The following is an 11,941-nucleotide window of genomic DNA, read 5'->3' on the forward strand; positions in this document are numbered from 1 at the left end:
GCTAGGGAATGCATTATGTCAATGAGTGTCCCAACAAAGACAGAAGTATACACGGCTGTGTGCTTGTGTGTGTGTGTGTGTGTGTGTTTGTTCATAAGTAATTTGTTTTGCTAATGTTCTATATTAATTAAATTTCCTTTTGGCAACCCTCAAGAAGTTTTGCAAATATGGGCAGTTATCAGTAAAACAATCCTCCATGCTACTGTAGCTATCATCACAATGTTAAAATGTAAAAAAAAAAAAAAAGGAAGATGTATTCTAGGAGTGCCAGTTTTAAGAAGTTTAGTATTGGAATAAAGTTGCATATACCTTCAAATGCATGTTTCTAACTTAAAGGTCCCATATTGTGCTGTGAAATGGTCTAAATATGTAGATTTGTGACATCACAAATGGACAGAAATCCTGACGGCTTGTTTCGTAGGCACATTTTCTGAATACGGGCTGTGTGTATTTCTCAGTGGATTGAGCATTTTGATACTTTAAGGGTATTTATATAGCACTTAAACCTGCTTTATAATATAATACACATACAAATCTCACTTTTTATAATATGGGACTTTTAAATTGATATGTGGCGGCTGAATAGTTACTTCTGCCATCATCAGGGATCACAATGGACACAAATGGAATACTTTGCTATTGTTTAGTGTAACTGTAAATGTCCTACTTTAGTTAAACTAAATAAAACCAGCAGCAGTCACAAGTCTGCTGGACATGAGTCTCCAGTATGTCAGTAGGAGTGTCTTAGCTGTTTGTTGATTCTGACGCAAGTCACTCCCCTGTTATGTAACTCAACCTCCATTTTCCACTCGTCTGTTCCAAGGCAGCAGAAAGGGAGCATTTCCTTCCCCTTCCCCTCTGTTGCCCCCTGCCAAGTCTTTTTCAGTTCAAACTGTTCAGCACCAGCCTCTTTGGCCTTATTACTTTCACTTATTGAATGAGATCGGATTCTCCTTGCAGGGGAGGAAAAGAAAATAGAGACGGAGGATCATGTGGTGTTAATTACAAAAAAAGTTCATCTGTCCTCACTCTGCTGGCCGGGGGATGAGTTACAGGTTCGCTGTTGGAGAGGTTCGGTACCTCTGCAGTCTGCATCGTGAACACATACTAGAAAATAATGGAAAATTAAATGGAAATAGCTTTGAACTCCCTTCTCAATACTTGTTTTACCATCCAGTCTCAGATGCATTTATGTATTTAATATAATCTATATGTTGATGTGGCTGTGTTCTTCATAATCACTATAATCCACCAGTAAAGCAAAAAGGTAAACCACGCCTGTCCGTGTGAAACAGCAAAGAAGTAGTAAAACAACTTCTTGACATAAAAGTCCTGTCACACAGCAATGGAAGAAATGTCCTTGACAATTTTCCTAAAATGTATGGGTGTGGGTTACAGGTTTCTCTACATTGTTGTATGCACAAACACAGGTCCAAAGAAGGTAAAAGGTATTATTATAGTCATGTTTTGTGTATCGTATATTTTGCAAGTAATTATAACCTTACAAAGGAGTGGGCAAAATGTTCCACTCAGAAAATACAAATTGTCGGTTAACTCTTCTCGTAGGAACAATCAAACAACTGGCTGCTCTGTCCAGCTGCTCAGTTGCACAACAATCATGTGTTTATCACGACTCCTGCATCATCAACACCAAACTAACACCAGTACATCTACAACACGCCAGACTCTGTAACACAATAGTTTTTGTGTATAATCTCCATTCAACTGATGTCCTTTGTCGGGACATAACAAAGAGAGTACATTTTGTATTCACATGTTAAAATCTGTTCTAACACACCCTCACTGAAACAGGCAACATACTTTCATAAAATAGCAGTTTCCTCACTAAAGGGGTGGTACTGGAAAGAAACCAGTGGAGGAATTCCTGAGTGAACCGCAAATGTTTTTGTTTAAAAAGAGTTTTGTGACATCTAGTGGTGAATTAAAGACAACACATGACCTCTTGTTTAAAGGACCAAATAACCAATTTTCAACGTTACCTCTTATGTTCAGTACTTGACTGAGATGAGAATGTATGGCAACCACTGTTCATTGGAGAAAAACAATGCTTACGATAAATTACCAGGGATTGAAAGAGTGCTAAACTCATTTATTTTCATTTCAACTCATTTATGATGTGAGCCAAACAAGTGAAATGCTGGTATTTTGTCTTCCCTGATTTTGAAATCTGGGATGTGCTACCCTATCACATTGATATGCTTATTGGATTTTGGGTCTAGCACTCCACCGTGAATCCCAGCGCAACCTCCTTTACCAAAAAATAAATGACTTTGGTATTGTACTCACCTGTCTGAACTTCACTTTGAGGGTCTTGTGCACTGCAAACCAGTCCACTCAGCCTCTCCGTCCCACTATAACCAGTCCTCATACTAACGTTAAAAAATGTTCATGGTGTGTGAGAAAAGAATCGTTTGTAAAGTGCACATTAGGTTTATTTTTTTATTATTTTTTAGTTTGTTGTTTCTAACCAGTTCACTCAGCCTCTCTGTCCCACTATAACCAGTCGACTCAACCTCTCTGTCCAACTATAACCAGTCCGCTCAGCCTCTCTGTCCCACTACAACCAGTCCACTCAGCCTCTCCGTCCCACTATAACCAGTCCACTCAGCCTCTCCGTCCCACTACAACCAGTCCACTCAGCCTCTCCGTCCCACTACAACCAGTCCACTCAGCCTCTCCGTCCCACTATAACCAGTCCACTCAGCCTCTCCGTCCCACTATAACCAGTCCACTCAGCCTCTCTGTCCCACTACAACCAGTCCACTCAGCCTCTCCGTCCCACTATAACCAGTCCACTCAGCCTCTCTGTCCCACTACAACCAGTCCACTCAGCCTCTCCGTCCCACTATAACCAGTCCACTCAGCCTCTCTGTCCCACTACAACCAGTCCACTCAGCCTCTCCGTCCCACTATAACCAGTCCACTCAGCCTCTCCGTCCCACTATAACCAGTCCACTCAGCCTCTCCGTCCCACTATAACCAGTCCACTCAGCCTTTCTGCAGTCACATCAGGAATCATTGTCACAAACAGCCGAGCTGTGGTTGATGAGATAGTAACACCTGTGCTCTTCCTACTATATTTTTCACACACACCTGCAGCCTTCTGGCCTAATTGTTCACACATTGGATTCAGCACTGACTTTGAAATATTCTGTATAACTTTTACAGCATTAAAAGTGTGTTTCTTCCCCTCCGTCATGCGTTTGAGGGTTTGTGTGTCCTTTTGTCACAGCAAGATCTCTCTGCTGGTGAATGACAACTATCCCAAGAATGAGGCTGAAAAGACAGAGAGGGCTTTTGTAACAATTGCCCACAGGCTATGAAATATTCTTTCCTTGAAAATTAAGAACGCAGAGTCACTTGCTGTTTTTTGATATCTCGCTTATATCACGTCTTTGGGCCTAATGAAAATGTACTTCATTTTTTGGACCTAATGCTCCGCAGTGTGCCATGTCCTTTTAAACTTCTTTACATATAGAGAGTGGGGACGGTTGGAGTGGAGACCTTCTGACTAGTCCTCACATTTTATCCAGTTTTGACTCTTTTGTCATTTGTAAGGTTTGAATTATGCCACATGCAAAAAAACATATTGTTGGAAAGCTGGTAGCCAGCACAGGAGTCCAAAGCGTGTCTGCTCTCCCTGGGACAGTGTTGTTTATAGTACCTACCTTCTTACAAAGCACACAAAAAGCAGACAAAAACAAGCCTTCTCCTAACTGAACAAGACCCACTAAGTGATTGTTTACTCAAGTGGCAGCCAGTCAGAAACCCTTTTTTTTCCCTATCTCAGTAGCTTATATTTGGATATAACTTATAACTGATATTGTAAATATAAGGTATTTAAATTTAGATTGCAATTTTTTCAATTTAAATGATGTTTTTTTTAGCCCAGAACAAAGTGTCCCAACTGTCCTGAAAATACACTCCTTGTGCATTTAACAAAATTGTGCCTTTCACATTTGAGTTGGGCTCTAAAAAAACTTGATAAATTGTTAGCTAACACCTGTATCTGTTCAGGGATCAAATTATTTTCATTAGTGTTCAAGTAGTCGGTGAGTTATAGGTTATTTGGTGTCAATACAAAAGTATCCAAACCGACCGCGCCCTCTCCTACTTTCTGTGGAATTCTGTGTTTGTTGGTGCAGGTGGCGTTACGTTTATACTTAATAAAACATCTGCCAGTGCCAAATGATTTAGCGTCTAAACTGGAAGAGAGACATGAAAAACCACCACTGTCTCCATAAATCATAAATCTTCAAGCCCCAAATCTTGTGAGCACTTCTAAGCATGCGTAGTTGGCATAACCCCAACACTTAGCTCAGACATACAGGCATGTGGTGCTGCACCCTGATAACCAGCACATTCCCACATTGAACCATTTACCTCACTGCATATAAACTGCTGCCTCAGTTGAACATTCAAGGAGGATTTATGGGTGAAATGATGCGTTTCAGATGTGAACTCATCAATATCCTCTGTACTTTCTGAGGTATTTTTCTGGCAGAACTCCTCTCGACTCTAATGGTTCAATATGTGCGTAAGTAATAGATGGCACAGAGCGTATGAAACCATGCAACTAGAAGCTGCCTTATGAATTAGAGAAAAAAAAAAGACACACTTAAAGAGTAATCAGACAAACAGAAAGTGAAATCTTGACAAATGTAGGTTTTACTTGGCACATATTTGTGCTACAAAATGATCTGACTCAAAAACAATCATTATTCTGCTCTAATATTTGCCCATCACTTTTTGCCCTTCTTCTGTTCATGGAGCGCGTAACACTTCTCACAGGCCATCGACAGGCCGACGACGAGGGGAAGAAACTCGTCAAAGTCCAACTTATCATCTTTGTTTTGGTCCAAATCTTTCATGATTTTGTCCACAGCTTTTGGGTCCTTCTGGGTCTGAAAGAGCATTAGCAAGAGAGACAAGTTCAGGGTGCAAAGTTAAAGTAACAGCAATAAGTTATGTGTACATTGACCGGTACCTGAGGATAGAGATTAGATTTGACAGAAGGCAGAAGAGTCTTACTTTGAGGAAAGAGGGTAACTCGGTCTCCAGTAGTTTTTTAAATTCCTTCTTGCTTAAGAACTTTTTATCACCGTCTTCTTCGGCATATTTGTGGAATACTTTGATCAGGGACTCCATGCCTCTCTCCAACTCAGTCATGGTTGCAGAGGTGGGTGCTGAAAAGAAGAAAGACAAGTCTGGGCAAGACATTTACAAGACATGCACTTTCTTCTCTGCTACACCTATCTGACAGCTGATGTAAGTCACTGAGCAGAATACTACTTAGATAAGCATGATGCTCTGTTATAGTTTCAACTACCAAACAAGATATGAAATAGGCTTAGACCTCAGATAACATACAACATTAAAGCACAAATTAACTGTAAAATGGAACTTTCTATTGGGCTACTTTTTAACTTTTACTTCTGTAAAATGTATAACTTAAACTCTGTATGGGCAACTGACACCAGGGGCATTGCCGAATTAACTTAAGCAACTTAAGTAGAGTACTTTTGGTACTTTAAGTATATTATGGTGCAACTTTTGTACTTTTACTTTGAATGCAGGGTTACTTGCAAGAGAATATCTACACTAGTAGAAATATAGTAGATATTGTGGTGTACAAATATGGAACACCAAAATACATGTTATCAAGAGCTTGTTATCCTTAGAACATTTTAAAAGTAAATTATCATCACATTTAATTCATGATGTCTAATTATCTTATTTATTTTATTTTCTTCTGTACTGTTTTTTAGATGTATTTCATTATTTTTATTGGATTGTTTTCCACTGTTTGGTTAGTTTTTTCTGCACATTTTGTGTACTTCTTGTTGTTGTTTAACTTTTGTTGTATTTTTAAAATGATCTTAGTTTAGATCTTTCTTCCTTTTTTGTTAATGTTTTTTTTTTGGAAGGGGGGTCCTTTGTATATCTTGACCTCTCCTGACACATTTCTTGTTTGTTTTTTTCAATGACTGGATTTTGTGCAGTTTTATATATGTGCAAATAAATAAATAAAATTTAAAAAAAATAGTATTGCTACTTTTACTTGAGTAAAAGCTCTGAATACTTCTTCCACCAATTCAAAACTACACTATTGTTAAGTGAGGATGTGGGTGTTGGTCTTACTGGCACTCAAAGCAAATTCTTTGGCTATTACACATTATTTTCTGGCACATAAAGTCAAATCCCTTATCTCAATCCTCCCACTCTCCCTTTCCCTTCCTTTTCCATTTCACCATTTTCTGGTTGAGTTCCAAAAATAACGAGGTGGCCTATAGTCTACATAAACGTTAGACAATGAAGAGAGAAGTAACTTCAGAGTGAAGATAACAGAGAGAGGACGAGCCGCTACTTGTCAGAGGTGGAAAGTCGTGCGTAATGCTCCAACAACGCTCAAAGCCCACCCGTCGAACCTGTCGAAAACACACTCAAGTTCGACAAAAAACAGCTTTTTGCATGACGCTTCAAACCGACACACAGCAACTGAGATAAATAATCTTCAGTCTTTATAATAAAGTATAATTTTTCTGTCCAAACTCGCCCAATTTAGAAACAGTGAAAGCAGAGTTAAAGTCATTATAATGAACTTACCAGGACGTAAAGTAGAAGAACTGTAGTTTGAGATTGAAGGAAGAGTGCAGAGGCTCAATAGAAGTTTAACCAAGACTTTATAGTCAGCTAGGCAACGCCCAATGTGATGGGAGGGAGAGGGAGGGATATAGAGACAGAGAAGGAGAGGAGCAAATAGAAAAAGCTATGAGCAAATACTATCCCTGCCCATGTTTTCTTCCCACTAGACTGTCACTACAAGAGATACAGAGATGAATCCATAACATTCAACTGTCTTTTAATACCTAAAAAGCTGCTCAAAGATTCATTTTTCCTTTTGAGTTTTAAGATGATGTCATCTTTAGTTGTTCCAACTTCCACATCTGGAAAGTCTGCCAAAGAAAAATCTGTTATTCAAAGTTCTTCTAATTTGAATCACAATCAAAGTGGCAACTGTACAGCAGAGTGACGCAAATCAGTGGAATAAGTGCCACACATCTTCTGACATGATGCTGGGGCTTGCTGATGAGGACAAGTCAGGGCTGGCCTGAGGACAAATCTTTTGTCAACCAAAATGGCCTTTTGGGCTCTGGTGGCTTCTTCTGATCAGCTCTTCTATTACATGTTTCCCTTGTATATATATACCCATCTTACAAAAAAAAACACAGCTTTGTGTCCGAAATAATGAATCATACAATATCATTTTAATTCCATTTGTTTCCAGGCCCTGTCTGATTTCAAACAGCCAACTCACATGACTTTTATTTATGATGACACTGATTAAAGTAAGGTAAACAGTAACAATGATGCAATTATATTAAACAAAGCCTAATTGTTTATCTAAGGAAGATTGTCTTTGTCAGGAACACCCTGTTCCCGTCACACCTGGAAGCTGCCTAGTACAAACACAGCCTGATCTTTTGGCCACTGAGCAGCTGCACTTGAACTGTTGGAAGTTAAAGCCTTGCTCCAGGCCACCTCAGTGATTTCATCTTCTCTATCCACATTCATCCTGCCAGTCCATGTACTTTTTTTTCTAACCTTTAGTCTACCATCGCCTAATAAAAAAATAAAAGAGCAAATATTAAACTTTTTCTTTTTTTTTTACATAAAAACTCATGGCTTACTTGGTACTTTTTTACCACCCCCAAAAAGTGTCACCTTGACAAGATAAGTATAACCGACCATCACCCACCCCTTTTTGAAGCAAACAGTGACGTTACGTACAAGTAACTACATGTTCACATTGTCAGAGGTCTTGAGTGATAACGTCATCTCTAAACACCCACAACATTCTCACGGAAAAAATAACTTTTAAAGACTAAAACATATGCTCCGTGCAGATTTCATATATATATTTTTGTGTAAAGCCATTCATCCTAGTAAGAGTTTTGTGCAGCATTCCTGTCGTCTGTCGTCACATTCCTGCACACATCCACACGCCAGCATCAGTCCACAACCAGTCTACTTCTGATGACCATGAATGGTTTAGTTACATCGTCAAGGGATTATTTTGACCACAGTTGGTGGAAAAGAAGAGAAACAAGCTACCGTTTCTATCCCTCCCCTGCATTTTCCTTAACAGTATTTCAGCTCACAATATTAGGATACCACCACACCTACCTGAACAAATAAGACTGACATTAGCAAACTGGTTTGACAGAATAAAAACACATTCAAAGTCTTTTATAGAGTTTAATTACAAAATGAATTAAACAAAAAAAGCAACCTGATGTGCTGATGAATACATGTTTGGATGTTTGAATCTCTTTGCAATCAGTGTAAAACGAGTGCTGAGGGAAAGGTTATCAATGGAATGTTGACAGCTGTTTTATGACTCAATTCAAGATCACTGTAAAAAAATAATGTTATAATGGTTTCAAATTTGTAGTCACTGATTTGATCGTCACTTTCCTGCAGAAATACACCGAGGGGTTATGGATTTAATACATTACAAAATACACAACTGCTGTGTGTCAGAACCTGGGTAATATTAACTGATTCACTGGATGCAAGTGGGATCCAACAGATTCATCAGTTCTTCCTCTTGCCCTTGCTGGCAGCCTTGGCTGGTGTTACTGCGGGAGCGGCTGCTTGGTAGAGAGCGGCGGATACTTTGTTGATGTAGTACAGAGCGAAGAGGGAGAATATCAGGCTGGAATAGAAAGAAAGAAAAAAGCAATGGAATGAAATACATTTTAAGACTATTCTTAACTGCGTTGTATGAACTCAACTGCACACAGGTATTTGTGATTTGTAGAGGTATACCGTCACGTACCATGTGGTGACGCAGACACGGTGTACCAGACCAGAGGCAAACAGTGACAGGCACAGGCACACCAGAACTGGAAGTTGAGGGAATGAAGAATACAAGTGAGGAACAGAGCCGGAATGATATATCAAAGCACCGATATTCTAGGCTAATCCCAGATATAATGTACAAACTGTTTGTAAAATGGTATGTTAAATCCCTGACCAACTGTGTATCAAACGGGTTAACTCCTATTAGGAGAGGCTGGCATGGTGATGTTCAGATATGCTTTAATAATCAAGAATGCTCATGTTTCCGTGTAAGCTGAACCGACGCTTGATTCGGCAAGTCAAAGGAGAAATGTTAGACTAAACTTCAAAAGGAAGAAAGAAAGAGAAAGGACGCGTGTACTGAGAGCAGGAGTTTGATTTCAGTGTTGTCCGTACTTACTCTCTGGGAATATCTTGGCTTGGAATCCCTTTCCAAAAAACAGATTCTCCAAATTATTAAATGCCTGTAAATAAAGTTAAGGTAGAACACTCCTCAGTGGTATCTGTACATTTAAACGCTAACAAGAAACAAGGTGAGAAAATGGGGTGAATGTATACACAAAAGACAGCATGGGATGTTCACTGACAAAAAGCTATTTAAACAAAGCATGAAATACTAAAGAAGCATGTAGTTTGATGATCAGCATTAACATAGATAGAAGCAGTTCAATAGGATACAGTGAGGGAGCAGATGAAGAGGACTGAGCCCAGGAAACCTCCCAGGATGGTGAGCCACTCAGTGGATCCCAGCTGCTTACTGAACATCTGCATCCCAGCAAATACCAGCACTGACAGCAGACTGGACAGCACTAGGGAGGTGCCTGTGTTCGCTGCTACAAGGCAAAGGAAGTGGTTATTGTATAACTCAAACACGGAAGTCCTTCACAAAGGCCAGGCATCATAGAAATGCTTGTCTTAAAGGTCCCATATTATAAAAAAGTGAGATTTTCAGGTTTTTTTTTATTATAAAGTAGGCTTAAGTCCTATATAAATATTGTGAAAGTATCATAACACTCAATCCACAGGGTAATACACACAGCCCGTTTTCAGAAACTCTGCATTTGAAACAAGCCGTTAGGATTTCAGCACATTCATGATGTCACGAATATACAATATTTAGACCCTTGACACAATTTTAAATGTAAACATTCTAAATGTGTCCCAGTTTATTCCTGGTTGCAGTGTATGTAAATAACATCAGCTGACAGGAAGTACACATGGACCCAAGCTGTTGCATAGCAACACAATTCTGTTGCAATTCCGTCAAAATGCGCTAAAACGGAGCGTTTCAGACAGAGGGTAAATACAGGTATATTCAGGCTGACAGTATGAGGAAAACAAAGTGTTTTTTTAACATTACAGCATGTAAACATGTTCTAGTAGAAACACAAAATACAAGTATGAACCTGAAAATGAGCATAATATGGGCCTTTAACATTGATAGAATAGTATGGTGCAGTTATATACTAGAAAAACACAGTTGTGAGAACAGGACACTTCAGCTGTAACTAAACTGAGGAGTTTTCCTCTTCTTGACCTCATCATAAATAAAGACAATTAATATAAACACACTTAGAGGTGAACAACAGCACGCAGACTGCAGGTGTAACATTAACTGTGATCAATGAATTGAATCAGCAGATTGGCCACCTGAACTCTTTATAGCGTAACGCCACGTCAGTGTTCCTTCATACACGTTTCCGTCTAGTTGCTGTCAGCTTTAAGCTAAACAAACGACGTTAGAAGCAAAACATATCAGGCTGACGTAACTTTACATACACAGTGTGTTAAAACATGTACGTCCTGAGTGTTTTAGAGTAAATACAGTAAATAATAGCTGCTATCAGTCGTTTCTTTCTGCACGTTAGCTTTAGCTCTCTAGCTGGACCATAGAACTAGGAGCTAATATCCTACAATGTCTATGCGATTACAAGTTTACTTGAATGATCAAATGAATCGTGCAATACATACCCATGATTCAGTGTTAGAGTCCTTGTAATGAACAGATTTGTTTAACTTGGTTGAACCAGCTAAGCTAGTTGTCCCGGCACTAGGAACTAAAAACTAGTAACCACCCGGTCTACATTCCAGGTGGGACCAGAGGGCGGAGTCATGAATGGAGGAAGAACACAGGAAGTTGTGCTGGTCATGGATGTGTTAATTAAAAGATGCTGGTTAGATTGAAATATAAAGTCTGTTAAAAGTCATGGTAAATGTGTCTCTTATTTCAGTTTTACATACATTCATTTTAATTTACATAAATGGAAATTCATCAATGAGCGTCTTTTTGTTCGTTTCATGACAAATCTGACCAGTATCCATTAAAGGGGCTGTTTGTAAGAATCAGAAATGCTTGTTAACACCTGTGGCCGTTAAGTCAACGAAAGTCAGCGTCGGGCTCGCGCTTGCTGGCTCTAGATAGACAATCCGTCAAAACAGTGAGGCGACACACGTCAGCTAAAAGCACAATATCACTCTATATTTCATCTGCTTGGCAGTAATGTTAGCTGACTAGCCAAAGGTCTCTCCATGAATCAATGCTGATCCTAGCGTTGGCTTTTCCTGCTTCAGCCTCCCGACCGCGGTCGGAGGGAACAGGGAGGACACCGGCACCCGGTCGGAGACGATAAAGTTTTTCGCTGCGGAGCCCCGTCACTTCACAAGACACGGAAAACCTCTGTTGGTCTGGAGGAGCTGCAGCAGTTATTTCAGCACAAACGTCCACTGTACATTCATTAGATATTCTCAGAGCTAAACTAACTCTTCTGCAGTGTGTAGTGTGCGCGAATGCACATGAGGTGGAGCGAGCTGAGTGAAGGCAGGTAGGCAGAGGAGCAGAGTATAGCAAAGACTCCGGCCCTGGAGACCAAAGCTACGGTCTCCCCCGCGTCCAACACTGTTTTGCACGACGGGCTTCACTAGATATAACTTTGTGGTTTTGGTGCTTCCGTGTAGTTTGTGTTGGAGTCTCGTCTGAACAGCGTAGCCACACGCGAGCGCGCATGGGACATCGACCCGGAATAATTTATACGTGTAAGAAGTTACAAACAGTCCC

The 11,941-nt window shown here is 39.8% G+C and overlaps 2 protein-coding genes across 3 annotated transcripts; both read right to left on the bottom strand.

The window, feature by feature from the left end:
• Positions 1-4,671: 4,671 nt before the first annotated feature.
• LOC141778997 (protein S100-A1-like) lies at positions 4,672-6,784 on the bottom strand. Its single transcript, XM_074653595.1, has 3 exons — positions 6,628-6,784; positions 5,053-5,207; positions 4,672-4,925 (listed from the first exon to the last, which is right to left on the bottom strand). Exons 2-3 carry the CDS (start codon positions 5,188-5,190, stop codon positions 4,764-4,766), a joined length of 300 nt encoding a protein of 99 aa, XP_074509696.1. The 5' UTR covers positions 5,191-5,207; positions 6,628-6,784; the 3' UTR covers positions 4,672-4,763.
• Positions 6,785-8,266: 1,482 nt separating this feature from the next.
• On the bottom strand, positions 8,267-11,014 carry krtcap2 (keratinocyte associated protein 2). 2 transcript variants are annotated; one of them, XM_074653593.1, is made up of 5 exons: positions 10,858-11,014; positions 9,565-9,719; positions 9,287-9,350; positions 8,864-8,930; positions 8,267-8,740 (listed from the first exon to the last, which is right to left on the bottom strand). In XM_074653593.1, exons 1-5 carry the CDS (start codon positions 10,859-10,861, stop codon positions 8,620-8,622), a joined length of 411 nt encoding a protein of 136 aa, XP_074509694.1. In that variant the 5' UTR covers positions 10,862-11,014; the 3' UTR covers positions 8,267-8,619. The 2 variants fall into 2 exon arrangements, with proteins under 2 accessions (XP_074509694.1, XP_074509695.1); XM_074653594.1 differs by having other exon boundaries at positions 9,565-9,716; positions 10,858-10,995.
• Between the last annotated feature and the right edge of the window lie 927 nt (positions 11,015-11,941).

This window comes from Sebastes fasciatus, chromosome 12 (assembly GCF_043250625.1).
Source record: "Sebastes fasciatus isolate fSebFas1 chromosome 12, fSebFas1.pri, whole genome shotgun sequence".
NCBI lineage: Eukaryota > Metazoa > Chordata > Actinopteri > Perciformes > Sebastidae > Sebastes > Sebastes fasciatus.